The 17933-nt window shown below is 52.0% G+C and overlaps 1 protein-coding gene across 3 annotated transcripts in view; it reads left to right on the top strand.

Annotated features, from left to right (window-relative positions):
• Positions 1–17933, top strand: part of AMOT (angiomotin) — a 53236-nt gene that overhangs the window by 8003 nt on the left and 27300 nt on the right. For 2 of the 3 annotated variants that reach the window (XM_072626574.1, XM_072626573.1), the window contains exons 2-6: positions 829–1005; positions 2573–3569; positions 9710–10154; positions 12742–12886; positions 14613–14705. In XM_072626574.1, the coding sequence (XP_072482675.1) occupies positions 2632–3569; positions 9710–10154; positions 12742–12886; positions 14613–14705 (1621 nt within the window). In that variant the 5' untranslated portion in view covers positions 829–1005; positions 2573–2631. The remainder of the gene's footprint in view (positions 1–828; positions 1006–2572; positions 3570–9709; positions 10155–12741; positions 12887–14612; positions 14706–17933) is intronic. The other variant, XM_072626572.1, reaches the window with a different exon arrangement.

The following is a 17933-nucleotide window of genomic DNA, read 5'->3' on the forward strand; positions in this document are numbered from 1 at the left end:
AAGAAAAAGCCAGGCCAGATTGAGAAAGGGGAAGGGTTGGTCTTCAGGATGTGGCCCAGCCAGGTGGGAGTCGGAATGGCTGGGCAACATGCCTTGGAATAGGGGTGGGAATGGGGGGGACCATTAGTGGTGAAGACCAGTCACTATTCCTACAGGGTAGCATGACCTTTGTGGGGCCTAGGGATGTTTTCCACTCCTCTTGTCTTCTCTAACACCCAGCATTGAGTCCAGATCTAAGCTAAGCTATGCACTAGCTGAATAACCTTGGATACATACCTTCTCTTCCCTCCCTGGGTCTCAGTTTCCTCTTCTGTCAAATGACAGAGAAAAAGCTTTGACCTATTGACTTCGCAAGCTACCAATATCCAGGGAGACCCTCAAAGTGTAAGATGATGACACTGGGGGCCAGCTAAGTGCTCAATGGAGCCTCAGTGGGGCCAGGAGGGAAGATGCTGACCACCATCAGTTCTGCTGCCTGGAGGCCTCTATGAGCTGCTTATGGGGTGCCTCAGTTGTACCCCTCAGCATCATTGGAGGGGCCTACTGAACACACTGTTGCCAATGATACCTTCGGTCGCTGCCTGTCCCTGGCCACCTCTAAGAGGCCCAGGCTCCTTCAGTCCCACACCCTGGAGCAGACTCAAGTGCTCAGACATTGCTCTTGGACCCTGAGGTTCCTTTCTGCTCCAGTGGAGGCAATCCGTAACTCATTAAAAGTCTGGAGTGTGGGAGGAAGCGGGAGGCAGACACCCAAAGAGCTGCGTTGGGTGAGTGCTGGCCTGCTGCTGGTAGTAAAAGAGAACCCTCCCTCCCTTTTGAACATTTCAGAGTGGCCAGTGGTCAGACGGCCGGCGGCCTGCAGGATCAGCTTGGCCTCCGCCAGCAGCACTGGGCCTTTGGGGAAGACAGAGACACACCGAGTGGCAGACAGACCAGGCTGTTGGGCCAGGTTGGAGCAAAAACCCTCTTCCTTCTCCCAGGTTTCCCAAAGGAGAGCAGAAATAGGTAAGAACAGCTCACATTTGCTTGGGTGGGGGTGGGAGGGGTGGAGGATGACAGAGAGGGAAAAGCTGTGGCTAGGCCTCTGGATTCTGGGAGGAGGGGGAGGAGAAACAGGTACTTCCAGGTACTTCTCATTTGGGTTTTACTCAGAGGGGTCAGTCTGTATGTTAAAGTGGTCAGGAATTATGAAAAGTCCAACCCAGTCAGATGGGCCAGGATGGGATGAACATGGAGCTAAGTGGAGTGAGTGGGAACAGGGCCTGCCACCCTGGAGGAGGAGGTGGCAGTGGCAGAGGCCAGGAGTAGGAATGGCAAGGTAGGCTCAAGGGACAACACAGCGAGTGGTTTGTAGGTGACTGGGGGGGGGGAGGGGCAGGGCAGCCAGCCTTCAACCTTTGTCCTCCCCTTCCTCTTCTGCCTACATTTCCATGGTGACCCAAAGACGAGGGGCTCATGTTTGCCAAGTGGGGGTGGGGTGGGTTGAAAGGCAGTAGTTAGAGATAAGAGACTAGGGACCCAAATACCTGGATCCCCATCCCACTACCTGACCCCTGATGCCTTGATCTTTGACCCTTGTCCATGCAAGTGTGAAGGGTCTTGCACTATCTAAGGAGAGTTGATAAGGAGGAGAACTAGCAGAGTGAGCCACATCGGACCAGGCCTGTCCCCCTCTGGGGGGAACCTGCCAAACAGCCCTCTCTGATGGGGAGCAGGGATGGCCCTATGCTGCAGTAACTCAAGGGTAGATCCCCATGCCTCCTATCACTGCAGTGCCAGAGCTAGCTAAGGCTTGAGACCATTGCCTTTGCTTGTCACCATACGGGCTCAAGAAGCACTTCCTAGACACTGAATGTGTGTACAAGACACACATGCCTTGTGAGTGAGCCCTGGAATCATCTCTGCCTCCAGCCCCCAAATCAACTTAAGACCCAATCTACATCATGGCTATGATCAGATCATTGTGCAGTTGGCTGGCCTGAGAGCCCCTGCCATAAGAAGCCATTGGCCAATGCTGTGATGCAGAATTTATTAAAAACAACCCCTCCCCTCTCTCCTCTCCTCCCCATCCTTTCTCCTCCCCTCCCCTCCCCTCTTCCCCTCCTCCATTCTTTCTCCTCCCCTCTCTTCCTCTCTTCCCCTCCCCCATCCTTCTCCCCTCCCCCTCCTTTCTTCCCCTCCCCTATCTTTTCTTCTCCCCTCCCTTCTCCCCTCTTCCCCTCCCTTCTCCTTTTTTCTCCTCTCCCCTCCCCTCTTTTTCTCTCCTTTTCTACCTTCTCTCCTCTCTCTGGGTTTTTTAGCCTTGTTGTTGCTGCTTCCAAGAGTGAATTGCTTTGTGCCCCCTTATTCTTGGTAACTCATTCCCCAAGATCAGATTGGCATTATCATCTCTGTTAAGAGGCAGGGAATTCCTAGGTACCCAGGATTACCCAGCCAGGGCCTGGCAATGCCACCCTAATCTCTCCAGGGTTCTAGCTGACCAGCACTCTACTTGGCTCAAGTGGGTGAGCAAAGGCCAGCCTGCACTCTCCATCATCAAGCTGATTTCGACTTTGCCATTTCCCCTTTGCAGGTCAAGGGCAGCCCAAGCAGCCACTTTCACTCTCTGCCCACAAGGCCCCAGCTTTGGAGATGAGGAATTCCGAAGACCCCCCGGCCACCCCGACTGTGCTGCAGCGCCTGCTCCAGGAGCAGCTGCGGTATGGGAACCCCAATGATAATCGCAACCTCCTGGCCTTGCACCAACAAGCCACGGGGAATGTACCACCCTTCCCTGGTGGTGGGGGCGGGAGCCCTGGATCTCAGGGGGAGGGGCTGAACCCACAAGATCACCAGCACCCCCATCAGCACTCGCACCAGCACCCTCATGTGCACCAGCACCCACACGTGCACCCACACCCCCAGCAGCTTGGGGCCCACGCTGCCCGCCAAGAGCCCCAGGGCCAGGAGATCCAGGTGGACAACAATGTCATGGAGAAGCAGCTGCCCTCCCACAGGCAGAACAGTGAAGAGCTCCCCACCTATGAGGAAGCCAAGGTCCAGTCACAGTACTTCCGAGGCCAGCAGCATGCCAGTGTTGGGGCTGCCTTCTATGTCACTGGCGTCACTAACCAGAAGATGAGAACGGAGGGGCGGCCAGCAGTACAGCGGCTCAACCCTGGGAAGGTCCACCAGGATGAAGGCCTCAGAGATCTGAAGCAAGGCCACGTCCGCTCCCTGAGTGAGCGCCTGATGCAACTGTCACTGGCCACCAGTGGGGTCAAGGCTCATGCCCCTGTGACGAGCTCTCCACACTCTCCACCACAGCCTGGTGACCTCTACAAAAACACCGCTAGTTCCAGTGACTATTACAAGAACCCAGGACCAGCAGCAGCCCAGCCCAGCCTGAAGGTCATGGAGCATCGGGGCCCACCTCCCGACTATCCCTTCAAGGGCATGCCCACCCCATCTTTGGTCTGCAAGCCCCAGGAAACCACACACTTCTTTAGTGAACATCGTCTGAGCCAGCCTGGGAGAATGGAGGGGCCCATGATGAGGTACCAGCATCCCCCTGAGTATGGAGCAAGCAGGTGAGCAGTGTCTCTGCCCTGCACAGTTCTGCCTGTCCATACTGTCTCCTTGGGCTCTCCTTTAGCTTGGGGGCATTTTAATAGATGGGATGGGGAAACTCAGTGTGTGTGGGGAGTGGGGGGTGGGGCGGGGCTCAGTAAAGCACCTTTCTTCTTGTCCCATCCCCCAATTCTTGATCCTCTAGCTCAGCCACTCTTTATTAAATATGTCACTCCCAAGTGCCATTGTTGAACTCTGAATCTTTCTTAGTGGTAGACCCCAGTGAGGAATGTTCTCTTCCATCTTGTGGAATGCTGAGGATATACTCATGTTCCGTCCTGCTATTCACCCCTGTACAGCAGTACCTCTGCCTTTGGCTAGGGAAGGTAGCTGAAAATATTGGACAGAGTGGGTATTCCTGGCCTCCCTGAGCTCCATTGAGAGGAGAGAAGTCAACCAGCCTTGAAGTTGGGAAGACCTGGTGCACGTCTTGCTAATGGCACACATCGGTCTTTCGTTGCTTCCACTCCCTGCAATGCGAGAAAACACAGGTGGAGATCTGAAGGCTCAGGGACCCAAACAGCCTAGAACTATTGAGGTGTTACTCCCGGTAGTGCTGTAGAGAGGGCACTGGAGTCATCCGAGGAACCTGGGCTCTATTCCTGTTCATTAGCTCCACGACCTGACTCGCTCTGGAGTGGAGGTCCTTTGGCTCTAAAATCAAGGCAATGGCTTAGGGGTTGTCTAAGGACCCTTCCGGACCAAATCCCACATTTGTCCCAGGTTTCTTCTCTTACTGGATTGGCCAGCAAGCAAAGAGCCTTTTGTCCTGAAGTCCCCAAGGTGCCTCTGGAGAAGAGGCCTCTTTAGGGGAAGATTAGGGTGAAGGTAAAACACCAACCCTGGGATTTCCTTAACCCCCGTCTAGCCTCTTCTGCAAGATTTTCAAAAGTCAAGTCACTCTTGAGCCATTGTCTTGATAAGGGACTTGGAGCAGGAAATGGGTCATTGGACAGTCCCAATCTAGGTTAAACGAGGAGACTGACCCCAGGTCCTCCCTGCTGTGCCTGATGAAGCAGGAGGAGGCGGGGTGGTGGCTAGGCTGGCTTCATCAACGAGCAAGCCCCTCAGAGCAGGCTGGCGTCTGTGTAGCTCAGGGGATTCTGGGGGTGTGGTGCTAAGGAGTTTTCTGATGTTGGCTTAGGAGAGGAGAATCTCCATGTCTTGGGCCAGGGTGGGAGTGGGGGTGGGGCAGAATCTCAAGCCAGCATCTAAGTAGCCCACCCGCCTTTCAGGAAAGCTATTTTCAGAACTCATTCAGCAGTATTGTTTGTGATCTGACACGACTCCCACAGCATTTAAAGCTTGAATCTGGATGGGGGAAAAGCCCTTTGATCTGCCTAAATAAATAATAAAGAGCCCAGAGAGGGAAATTTCCAACCCCCCCCCCTTCCATTACTGATTAAACCACTAGGGAAATTTAGCTGCAGAAATTCCACGAGAATAACTTTTCATTCTCTTCCCCCCTCAGCTATCTGCTGATTTCTCCATCCCGGAAAAAGCCAATCCGGGAAAATCGGCCTCTTAGCAAGATTTCTGTCCATGGGTATGGCTCGTGTGGCCCTGTTTGCTGCTGGCTGAGGGCTCTGTTTCTGTCACTTGGGGCTGTGAAGGGATAAGGACTGGGCCCCCTTTGGGGTGGAGTATGGGTTGGCTTTGTTCTGAGTGGCCTCCACCTGAGTGGGAGCAGAAGTGCTTGTTTGCTGGGTCTCGGAGAGTAGGCCGGGCATGGTGGGTGACCAGGGGCTGCCAGGCGGGCTCCTGCCAAGCCCGACTGGAGGAGGCCAGGCTGAGCCACCTCTGCCTCTCAGGGACCTCTGTTTCCTGCAGCCCACTTAGCTTTGCAAGGAAGCCCAACAATTACAAGTGGAAATTTGGGCCTTAATCCGCAAATGACAGAGCTGGGCATAGAGAGGAACCCTTGAGCAAATTGCTGCTAAATCCTTCTTTGCTAGGGAGGCTCCCAGAACGTCTGGAGATTAGCTAGGGAGCTAGAGAGAAAAAAAGAATCCTTTTATTTCCCTCCTCCTCCCCTCCCCCTGTAAAAAAAAAGAAAGAGACAGAAAGAAAAGAAAGAGGAAGAATCGACTGGGGGAACTTTGAGTCCGAGCGGCGGTGGCCATTTAGACACAGCCCCGCCACCCAGAGGCCCCCTAGGAGACAGAAGGCCCAGAAAGAAAGGCTGCACGCGGGCGCCTGGCCCAGCCACATAGCCCTCCAGATGGGAGTCCGGGCTCCAAACCTTTGTCCGCCCTCCAAACCTTTGTCCGCCCTGATGGCTGAGCCCTTTCTGCACACTAGGGTTATACATTGATTGAATGCTTTGTTAAGCAAAGAAAAGAGGAAACCCTTTTTTCAAAAAAAAGATTATTTTTGTTTATAAAGAAAGCAGCCATCTCCTTTCAATTGTTGAACTCTTGCCCAGGTCTGAGGTTTCTTTCAATCATTGTTCAGTGGAATTTAAGAACGACCTTAGAATACTGCTTGTGCAAGAGAAGGCAGCCTTCAGGAATGCCCGGCCCTCTCTGATTCACTCCTGGAGAGGCTGGGAAGGAAAGGACCACAGTTGGGTTCCAGCCTGCTGGCTTCACCTGGGCCCAGACCCGTATGGATGAGAGTATGTGAGAGCAATTGAGAAGGCCCGGCAGGCTCCCGCCTGGGCACCCAGGGTACCTGAATGGATCGATCCAGTGTCTGACTGCTTGGGGACTGGGGGGGGGGGGGGGGAACCTCTGAGGTCAGGGCCTAGCCCCCACGATCATGTGATGCTATTGTCTGTGCCTGCTTGGTTTGCATGGTTAATGTTGCAATGGGGGGGGGGGGGCGCGGCTATTCAGCCCTGTTGGCTTCAATGAGGTGCCTAGAGAGTTTGCCCAGGTGGACTGCCTGATGGGGGAAGGGGAGAGGGAATTTCAGGTCTCCCTCTTGCCACAAAGCTGTGTTAATGCTGTCCAGCTTTTCTCATCCCGGTGGCTGCTGGGATCCAGATGGAATTTGGCAAGGAAGTCCGTTCCTTTTCACAATAGCCAGTAATGGAGATCTGTGTTATGGTACTCTTCTGTTTACCGCCTGGAGAAACTGAGGTGCAGCTGCTTCCTCTCAGTTTGTCCCTGGGGAGAGACCAGACTCCTCAGCTAAGTGCTGGATCCACAAGACTGTGTGGTCTGGCCATCAGGGCTGGGGGCTGAGGGAAGGGGGCTGAGAATAGGGGTAGGGAAGGGGGAGGGAAACAAAGGCCCAGAAACCCAGAAGAGGTTGTATAGTGAATGTTGCCTGACTGGGCCCAGGAGCGTCAGAGAGGAGCCTGGTTCAGCTCTTGGGCTACAGGCCTGAAAGAGAACACCCTTAGCATGAGCCCCCCAACTGCTGCATCTGGCCTTGACCCCAAGAGGACCTCAGCTGCCAAGGCCAGTAGGTTTTGTCCTTCAAAGCAGGCCTGCAGCATGAACCCCATGCAGAGTGGGGATGGCCCTTGAGTGGCTGAGCAGAGCTTGCCTCAGGCAAATGTGAGTGTTTGTTCCTTCCCCTTCCAGCTGCCAGTCAAGACTCTTCTCTAAGCTTCCTGAGGGTAGGGGTTATGTCTGACCTCTCCTCCCCACCCCCCACCTTGGCCCCTGTTGAATTTGTTCTGGGATCTTTGGTCTCCACACATAAACACACCCTTCTGGAATTGACCAAGCAGTTCATTTTCCATGATATTTCCTTTCATGGGCATTCTGTCCTGTGAGATAAGGGAAGGCAGCTAATGTCACCCTGAAGATGAGGGAGCTGAATACACGGAGGTTATGTGACCTGCCCAAGCCTCAGCCAGTTGGGAGAGGCAGGCTAGGGGGAGAACCCCCCTTGTATAAGGCTATTCTTCTGTTTACTTTCCATTTGTTGGGGCCTTTGGTTTGCTAAAAGTGGGTAGAGTGAGGTTTCACTGCTGGCATCCCAACAATAGAGAAATTCTGAAGCCCTGCTAGTGGAGGGAGGAGCCTGGGAAAAAAAGATGGTAGAATTCTGAAGAGGCTATTAGGCGAGCCATCCCCTGCTTAATTGGTGAAGGGGGTCAGTGCTTGGAGTTTGCAGAAAGGAAGGATACACACGGCCCTCCAAAGTAGGGCCCAGTAGAACTCCTGGGATTCTTTACCATTAGCATCCAGTAGAGTGCTGGGTGGGTTAGGCACTGACCACTGACTGGCCAAGCTGTTCTTAAGACAGCATGTCTGGAATTAGGGGGCTGCTGAGAGCTTTGGGTTCAGGGAGTATAGGACTATATTTGTTTGTTCTTGGACCATCTGGATGACGAGATGCCCTTAGAACAAATCTTTGTATTGAAGAAATGGGGCCAGAGTTTTTTGAGGAAGCATCTCTCTGGGCTCCCCTTCTCTGCCCTTGGCTACATTGGAGAGGTCCGTTTCTTGCTGCTCATTGGGTGTGTCCCAGGCTTGATCACTGGCCTCGCTTGGCAAGTTAGACCTGCTTCCCTTCTGCAGCACTTCTAGCCAGAAGGGCCAGCCTCTGGGGGGTTCCATTTCTGCTGTGAGTTTGTGCTCTGCTTCTTAGGAGTCAGGGGAGAGAATTGATGGGCTGTGCTACTAGACTACTCCTGAACTCTGGGTGTGGGGAGAAGGAAGATGAGCTATCATTAGGCCTGATGCCATGCCCAGGCCTCCAGACGCCCTCATTCGGGTCTCCTAGCGTACAGTGAATGACTATCCAAGGAAATAATACTTCTTGTACACTGGCATCAAGGACTAGGTTTCGTGCTAGGCATTGGACATACTGAAGGAAAATGCACAACGTCCTGTCCTCAAGGACTTTCTGTTCTTCTAGTCATGTGACCCCAAGACCAACATGAAAGAACTTTCTGTTCTTTCATTGAGACTTGCCCCGTGTGATAGCATAGCTCAGAATTCTCAGTAATACAGAAGGCCATCAGGTTGGCTGCCAGTGGTGATATGGGGCAAAGGGCCTTGGAATTGACAGTCATGCTAGTTCCAGCCCTGCCACCGACTCACCATGAAACCCTTGCCTGGAATCACTTCTCTCTGGACCTCAGTTTTCCCTTTTGTAAAGTAGGGTCTTGGTCTAGCTGATGTTGAAATGCCTTTCCTGCCCTACAGTTCCCCGACTATATCTGAAACATAGTACCATGTGCGTCCCACATTGGTGGTGGTCCCAATTGGTAGCTGGCATTTGGGCATGGGGCAGTAACCCGTTCAGTGCTCTTGGTGTGTTGGGCACCTCCTTTGGAGAGTAGCCTTCAGATTCTGGCCCCGGGGGACTACTGGGGATAGGTATAGGTTCTCTTCCCTAGGCACAGATCCTTAGGTTCAGGAGATCCTTAATAAATGTTTGGCAAGCCAGTGAGTGAATATGGATCACACCTTCTAATGTGATGCTCTCTGTGATTTGATGTCCATCTGCAGTGTTAGGCAAGGCTAAGGTTCAGATCCTTGGGTTGAATAAAGCGGTGAGAAGGGTGAGCAACATAGATGATTCTTTAGAGACCCAAGCAGATGGCAGTCTGAACCAAGGCTCAACCATAGGGCAGGCCGGAGCACAGCCTCTTTGATGAAAATTCATTCCTATTGCTCCTAGAAGAGAAAGCCAAACATGTGCCAGGACGTTAGCCTTTTCTAGACCTTGGGCTACTGGCAGAGAGTGGGCCTAAGCTTTGGGGAGAAGGGACCATGAGGGGAAATGGAGAGACACTGTGAAATAGTTAAAAGAGACCTGGACTTGGAACCTAGAAAGGCCATGTGTTCAAAATCTGCTTCTGCCACTATTAGCTCTCCCCGCTGAGCCCCTCTGAGCTCGGTTTCCTCATCTATAAAGTGTGGATACAGCTGCTGATACTTGGGCTTATGCTGGAGAAGGCTCTTTTATCTTCACTTCTACTTGGCCAGCGGGTTTGATACTAATTCCGGCTCTCATCCTAATCCCAAGTACCTTCCTCTATACCCGCAGCAGAGGATAGAGGACTTGATGTTCAAGGTGCATGTATTGTCTGGTTGGATTGGGACCCTTCCCTGCCCCCCTCATACTGCTTCCTGCTCCTCTCCCTGACCTCTTTGCTGCAGAACTTACCAGATGTGTTCTTCATGCCTTTCAGGCCAGCCCAGGATGCCTCACTGCAGCCAAGGACCCCTCACCATCATAGCCCTACATCTTCTGTGACATCACTGGGGTCCTTGAACCTGCTACAGTCTCCACCAACAACCAGACCATCACCTGCACAGCAGCACCCCCTGAGCCAAAACCAGGGAGAGCCCAACTCTCTCCTGGCTAGGCCTCAGCAGCTGTTCCTGCCTAGCCAGGGACACCAAGGGGATTCTTACCGCCAGGGCCAACCCAATCCAAGCCAGCAGCAGCCAGGAGAAGCCTATTCAGCCATAACTCGAGCTCAGCAGCTACCCTCACCTTACCAACCCATGCCATCAGACCCCTATGCCATCGTCTTCAGAGCCCAGCAGATGGTGGAGATTCTCTCTGAGGAAAACCGGTCCCTACGGCAGGAGCTAGACACATGCTATGAGAAAGTTACAAAGCTGCAGAAGGTAAAGAATTCCAATTGGGAAAAACATTCTAGGTATGAGGCATAGCTTAGGCAAAGCCTTGGAGATGGGAAGTGAAATATCATACCTTAGATGTTTTCTCAAGACCTTTTCCCTGCAGCTTCAGTTCCAATATCATTTTTTTTCAAAGCTAGTAGAGTCTATTTCCTGCTACCACCCTACCTCCCCAACTTAGGGATGTGTATGTGGTGTATGTGTGTTTGTCAGGAGGAGGGGGTGATTCTGGCAGGGACAGCAGCCTTGGTTTCTCCAAAGCTGTATGATTGGTGACAACTTGGGGCATCTGAGGCCCAGTGCTTGTATGCACTTCTACCAGTCAGAACCCCTGACTCTGACTTCTTGTGGAGGCTGGTAAATGGAACCATGCTTTTGCCAACTTGTATCCCTCTCCGTCCTGTGGCTCACTGTCCCTACCTCCCTACCTCTTTGCATGAGGAGGGTCTCGTGTGTGTGTGTGTGTGTGTGTGCATGTGTGTGTGTGCATGTGTGTTGGGGGTGGGGAGGCTCCAGGGTGATGTTCTCTGTCAATGTCCTTTGGAGATTCTGAAGGGGAGAAGTTGCAGGGGTTTGATTGTTGGATACCAGATCAGTGTCCTGAAGGCAGACCACCTGGGACTAGCCCTCACAGCCTTGAGCAGAGAGATAGTAGCAGCCTCTCTCATTAAAGCCACAGTGTCTAGTTCAGCCTCCTGAGTGGGCTGAGCTCGTTAATGGTTGACATCTTTCTTGAGGTGCCAAGATGCCTTGACTCCAGGAGGAGTTGGTAGAGACAAAATGTGCTAGGGAGTAGCTGCCTTACGTTTGGCAATGGGGGCCAGGGAGTTACCAAAGCAGGGGTCCATGTCCCCTCACCTGAGTCCTTCCATCCAGGAGCTGAGGAAGCCCAGAGAGGGGCCTGACTTGTTTAAGGCCACCTCAATAAAGAAGAGCAGCGTTAGATGCAGAGCCAGGTGCTGTAGCTTCAAGGGCTAAAGGAGGGAGAGATGCTTGTTGGATCACTGACCAGTAGGCTACATGGCCACCTTGCTGCCCCACTGGCTGCCCCACAAGGCTTCCAAGGCCTTGGGAGCATCTGGCTTCAGATCCCCAGTGAAGGTTGGGCCAAGGGACCATTCCCTAGCCCCAGTCCTTCTCTTTCATACACCCATGATAGTCCCATGTTTAGGGTGCAGACCCTCAGAGTCCCTGATTCTATTGGATCTTGAATCTTTTTAAGGAAAATGGTTCTGAACTGGGCCAGGTTCTATAAGGGGCAGAGACCCTGACTGGAGGAGGCTAGGTCAGGGCTGGATGTCTGCAGGTAAGACACAGATTTGTTTTCTAAGCTTCTGTCTCATTTTTTGAGAATTGAAAGAACATCCCAACCTAGTGGTTGGAGCTTAAGGCCAAGCTCTTTGGTTCCAACTCTGAGGTGCTGTGGAACCTTAGGCAGATCACTCAGTCTCTCTATGGTAAAATGGAGAAAATCATCTGTGCTCCCCTCCCCCCATGACAGGGTTCTTGTAAGCAGGGATGGCATGATGCACAGACCAGCTCTTAGTTCGTGCAAGTCACTGAGAGCTCACCACCTTCCTTAGGGTGAACCAATGGTTGGCACATAGTAGGCACTTTACAAAGGCCTGTTAACTTATTGACCAGACAGCCTTCAAGACCCCTTTCAACTCTGAGATTCTCTACGTAAGACAAATCAAGGCCATTTTTTCATCTGGGCAAAACCAGGATCATGGTGAACTCATCACTTGCTCTGAACCCTCTTCTGGTGGGTGCATTAACCCTTTCTTTTTTTTGAAAATAATATTTCCCCTCAATTACATGTAAAAACAATTTTTAGCATTCTTTAAAGTTTTGAGTTCCAAATTCTATATTTCCTTCCTTCCCCTCCCCGCTCCCTGAAAGAGTAAGCTATCTGACATAGGTTGTGCATATGCGATCATGTAAAACATCTTTCCATATTAGTCATTTTATGGAAAAGAACTCAAATAAGAAAAGGAAATCAAGCGAAAAAAAAAAAAAGCATGGTTTGCTCTGCATTCAGACTCCATAGCTCTTTCTCTGGATGTGGACAGCCTTTTTCATCATGAGTCCTTTGGGACTGCCTTGGATCCTTGTACTGCTGAGAAGAGCTAAGTCATTCACGGCCGATCGTCACCCAGTGTTGTCATTACCACGTACAGTGTTCTCCCAGTTCTGCTCACCTCATTCAGCATCAGTTCACACAAGTCTTTCCAGGTTTTTCTGAAAGAATCCTGCTCGTCCTTTCTCACAACACAGTAATATTCCATTAGCTTCATATACCATTCACCAGTCAGTGGGCATCCCTTCAGTTTCCAGCTCTTGGCCACCACAAGAAGAGCTGCTTGAAATATTTTTGTACATATGGGTCCTCTTTCCTTTTTTATGATCTCTTTGGGATATGGCCCTAGCAGCGGTATGGTTAGCACTTCTGCTTGCTCCTTTAATGTCTGTATTAGATCTTGAGGTTCCAAGCTGGAAGCTGACCCATTCTTCTCCCTCCCATGCCCCAAAACTTTATTGCTAAGTCTCTGTCTGATTTTGGTCCCCTTTTTAGTTGGAGACAGAAATTCAGCGTGTCTCAGAGGCCTACGAAAACCTGGTGAAGACCTCTTCCAAGAGGGAGACCCTGGAAAAGGCCATGAGAAACAAACTGGAGGGGGAGATTCGCAGACTTCATGACTTTAACCGGGACCTTCGAGGTGAGGGTCTGCAGATCAGACAGCATTTGATCATCAGGGCACTGGGGAACTTGGGGAAAGAGCTGAAGAATGCAACACAGACAGTGGAAATATGGGCCATCTGGTGCTGGTAGTTGATTCTAAGGCATGAAAGTCTGGGAGTGAGATCCAAGAAATTAGTTAGATTCATGCTTGATGAACAGAGGACTTCAAAATCATCATGTCCCCCCTCAATTTACAGAGGAAGAGGCCCAGTGAAGGACTGGGACCCCTGGTCCCTTCATCTTGTCTGCCCAGTGGAGTGTGTGCACATACATGTGGGTGCATGTGTGTGCACATGTGTGGAGGGTGTGTGTGTGTGTGTGTGTCAGAGACACATAGAGATACAGAGACGGGGAGAGATGAAGAGAAAGAGGGGAGGGAGGGACAGACAGACTGACTCTGTGGGGAGGGGGGCAGCCTGTGTTAGCTGCACAACCCTCCTGATGAGCACAGGCAGCTCTCCCCTTGGGCAACCCCTGGCTCCTCGTGGTCTTTTTATCTCTTCAGTAAAAGAATAGGGGATTTGCCATCTACCACAAAGTTGGGGAGGACTGGTACCCACCGTAGGAGTTGGAACACCTACAGACAGCCACTGTCCCTGGTCTGTCCCAATGGGTCCCTCAGTAGATCTAGTAGACCCTTTCTGCTTTCACCTCTAATTTAAAAACCAGAGTTCCTTAGAATCCTATCTTCTTGAAAACTAAGAACCTTCGGAGATTCACATGAGGGTAGATGGAGGACCCTTGGGATTATTTGAGCCTGAGAAGAAGAAATGTAGGGAAGCCACAGCAGCTGTCCTGAAGCATTGAAGGTCTTCCCCAGAGGTGGGGGGGGGGCCGCTTTCCTGTGAGCCTCCAAGGCCATGAGCTAGAAGGGACCAGCCAGGCCCTCCAGCCAAGCCCTCTCATTGAACCAAGGCCCAGGGGGCACACCTGCCATCACACAGCCACAATACCTTCCCACTCTGATCTCGAATGATCTCGGAGCCTTTTTCAGACTCTCAGAGGCCACCAAGGCCAACCTTCCTCATTTTACAGAGGAGGAAACTGAGGCTGGAAAAGGCAAAGTACTTCACCCAGGGTCACTCTTAATCAATCAGTCAATATTTATTAAGTGTCCACTATGTGCCAGTCACTGTGCTAAGCACCTTTATGGTGAGTGGCAAAGTTGGCATTGGAACCTGGGTCTTCTAGCTCCCTTCCCATGGCACTCATCTACTTTAATCACAGGGAGGCCCAACCCTGGCAGGGACCTTCAAAGGCATCTAGGCCCAATCACAGCTTCAGCCCCCTGACAGTGCCCCTAACCAGGGGCCCTCATAGGTGAACCCACTCACATCGCATCTGGTCGTTCTCCTTGTCAGCCTTCCATGAAGGCTGAGTTTGGCTCTCCACACCTTCCCCTGCTGTTGCTGGTTCTGCCCCCTGGGGCCAACATTCCAAAGGCTCCTCCTCTCAGATCATGAAAGCTGGTGCTTGGTTGTTTTCACAACAGGGAGGAGGTGGCGGCATCATGTGGCTTTCCCCCTCTCCCTCCCTGGTGGGCCAACTTCCTTTGGGGGTTCAGGTTTGGGGTCATATATTTCTAGTCCCCCATTCCTGAGTTTGGCAAGAAGGAACAAACTTATCTGGGGCAGGGTCTGTGTCTGAGGGGCAAGAAGCCTGTGTGCAGGTCCCTGCTGAGTGACAATCCCACAATCCCACAGAACGTATGGAAACAGCCAACAAGCAGCTTGCTGAGAAGGAGCACGAGGGCTCTGAGGACACCAGGAGGACCATCTCCCAGCTGTTTGCACAGAGTGAGTGTGGGCCTTTGGGTGGTCACCCATCAGAAGAGCCATGTGTGCTCTGGTGGGAAGCAGAAGGTGGGGTGAGGGCATGGCAGGGGGACATGCCTCCTGCCCCATCTCCCACACTGTCCTGGTGAAGTGAGAGTCCCTGAGCAAGCCTCTCTCACTCTTGAAGGTCCATGAGCTGTGTCTGGATGATGGAGGTTGGCCTGTGGTTGGGGAGGGAGGAGCTGGGCCTGCCTCCTAATAGCCTTTCATTGTCTCTGAAATGCCCTTTGGTTGGTAACAGGGAATTCACCCTCCTCTCGGTGAGTCCATAATGGGCTCCACCCAGTCATACAAGGCTTAATTCCTTCCAATTGCCTTAATCACATGGGGGAGTGGCCCTGGCTACTCCCCTCTCTGCAGATGCTCCTGAAGGTGCCCACTGGGGTGTGGGCCATGGAAACGCCTCAAAAGCCCCCCCTCCAAGCCTTGCCTTCTGGGGCTTGGATCTGGTTACCCCAGGTTTCTTCTTGCTCTACTGTTGTGCCTTGGTTTCCAAGCTGGGATCCCCCTCCCCCCCCATACCCACCTCTTCCTGGAGTTGCCTGTTCCTTTGTCGGTAATCTTACTGAAAGGAATGCCGTTTGTCTGGTGTCATCGAGCGGGAGGTTGCTCTCGTTCTCTCTTGGCTCAGTGTCCAGGCTGCCTCCCTGATGGAGACCAAAGTCTGTCCTCCGCCAGGGCTGAGGATGTTGCAGGTTTGTGAAGCTGGCTTTGCTGGCTGAATAAAAAGATTGGAGCAAAGGGCATGGGGGCAGTGCAGAGCCCTGCAATGTTTCTGCCTAGATACATCTCCAGATATGAAAGACGAATTTGTTGGCAAGGTGCAAGTTTGCCTCCTTTACAAGTGGGCTCCTCTGAGTTTGGGTCTCTCAAAGCCGATAGTTGGAGCATGGAAAACAAGGGGCCCTGCATCCAACAAGCCTGCCTGTGGGATCTTGGCTTGGCTCCGTCTGTTGGCAGGTGGGCGGGTGGGCGGTTGTACCCTGAGGTTCTGACCCACCTCTGGTTGGGGAGGTCTCATGTTGATGGAACTGTGATACAAGGAGAAGGGACTGTCAACCAAGGGGCATGAGGCCTCCAGGGATAGTAACTGGAGTCCTGTGCTTCCTCCGCAACTCACTACCTATGTTATGTGCCCTTAGACAAGTTACTTACTCTGTGGCCTCAGTTTCCTCATCTGCAAAATGAGAGACATTTAGTTCTGTGAGGTGAGCAGAGCAAGAATTACCTTTGTTTTGAGGTGAGGGCAACTGAGGCCCAGAGAGAGAGCAAGCCTAGCCACATCTATTCTGTTAGCCCAGCACAGCGAGTCAGAGCAGAACTGAAATGAGAGCCAAGGGCCCCTGACTCTTTGCCCAACGTCCTTTCTACCAGCCCTATCCTGCCCAAGAGCCAAACCCAAGTAAAACATGGGGCCGTCTTCTTGTAAGAAAGAGGAATTGGGGAAGGGACTTGGCTTGTGAAGGCTTATCATAGAATGTAGGAGAACTTGGGAGGCTTAGGGCGGTGGGAAGGTAGAGAGTCAGAGCATGAGCCAACCTAGTTGGGACTGAACTGGGTGCCAGGCAGATGGGGCCTAAGCATAAAGGTAGTATTTGTGGACACTGGGTACTCTCTGGCTTCTCTCCCTAGACAGGGATGTACAGAAGAAGAAGGGCACAGCCCTGCTCCCCCTTGTCCTGGCCCCTGTCTAGAGCAGCTGAGGAGAGACAGGCCACCTAGGTGGGCCACGCCTGGGTGGTCTTGCCTTTCAGCCCATACTGCCTTAAGCCAGTAGTTTGGGCCCTCCAGGAACACAGGACAAGGCTCTCACAGGGTGCTGAGCACCCAAGCAAAGATCCCTCCCTGCCAGTCTGAACTTGATAGGGGCCTGAATCCAAAGAGCTGAGCTCAGACCTCAAGTTAGACGACTGCCTGCTTCCCACCTGTTCACACCAGGTTTTTATTAACCTGCTTGGAAAAGGTCTTAGGGCTCTAATAGCTCGTGCCTCCAAAAGAATTTTCCACCCTGGACAGGGCGTGTGTGTGTGTGTGTGTGTGTGTGTGTGTGTGTGTGTGTGTGTGTGTGTGTGTGTGTGTGTGTGTGTGTCCACGTGTCCACTTGATCCACAAATGTGCTCACAAAACAGATTTGTAAATGATCCTGGAGCCACCTACCCAACATGGTCACTTCAAGATAGGGCCAAGGAGCTAAACTGGGAGATAAGCTGGCAAAGACTCAGCTTCTGTCATTGGCCCGTGGGCAGGCTGGGAGGGCGGAGAATTCGTGTTCAAAGGGTGGCAACGTATTGCCAAATAGGGAGTGGCATTGACTTGGGTTTTCATTCCAATTTCTAATCAGTTTAGTAGAAGTGATTTTGAACATCAATCCAATCATTACAATGTGGGTTGTGACTGTTTCCATGTAACTAAATGAAATGCAGACCCAATGATGCCCTCATGGCTCTGAAGTGCCATTGCTTTGCATAGCTCGATTTCCTCAGAGATTCTGTTGACTTCTCCTTTGGGCCCTTGGGCCGCACTGTGGGCACTTTCCCTTGCCTCTCTTTTGTTCTCATCCTCTCCCCTCCTAGTTTGGGGAGAATGTGGAAGAAGGAATTCACCTGACAGGTACTGGGGTGTAAAGGGAAGACTTGGCAGCCTGGCACCCTCTCCCCATCTCCTCCCTCCATCAACCATAAAAAACAAAAAGAGACATTGGGCACAAGCAGGAAATGCTTGTTTGTTTGTGTTTTCATCCCAGTCCTCCCTGGGAGAGCTCATGTTTCTCTAGCCTGTTCAGCCCAGTTGGGGGACAAGAGACAAGGACGGGGGAATCTGTAACACGTTTCTCTATCCCTGCCCTGGATGCCTCCTCCCTTCCCTCAGAAGGCAGGAGAGTACCTTCTAATTTTGCCACCAGGCCTTTGAAAGATGAACACATTCCCAGGGGAGAAACAGATGCAGAGATTGGGGGGCGGAGAGAAGGGGCGGGCAGTCAGGCCCAGCAACATCTGGTCTCCAGAGAAAACCTAATTTCAGCCTTGCTCACAGCTCAGAAATTATGTTCCAGTTGAAAGGGCGGGATTGGAGGTTCAAGTACATTTTATTGGGTATCATATTTACTGGTCTATTAGATGTAACAGCTCAAGGGGTGTGACCTCTTTTGGCTTACTGCCTCGTCTCCTTCGAGTTAAGGAAGTGAGATGC

This window comes from Notamacropus eugenii, chromosome X (genome assembly GCF_028372415.1).
Source record: "Notamacropus eugenii isolate mMacEug1 chromosome X, mMacEug1.pri_v2, whole genome shotgun sequence".
Classification (NCBI taxonomy): domain Eukaryota; kingdom Metazoa; phylum Chordata; class Mammalia; order Diprotodontia; family Macropodidae; genus Notamacropus; species Notamacropus eugenii.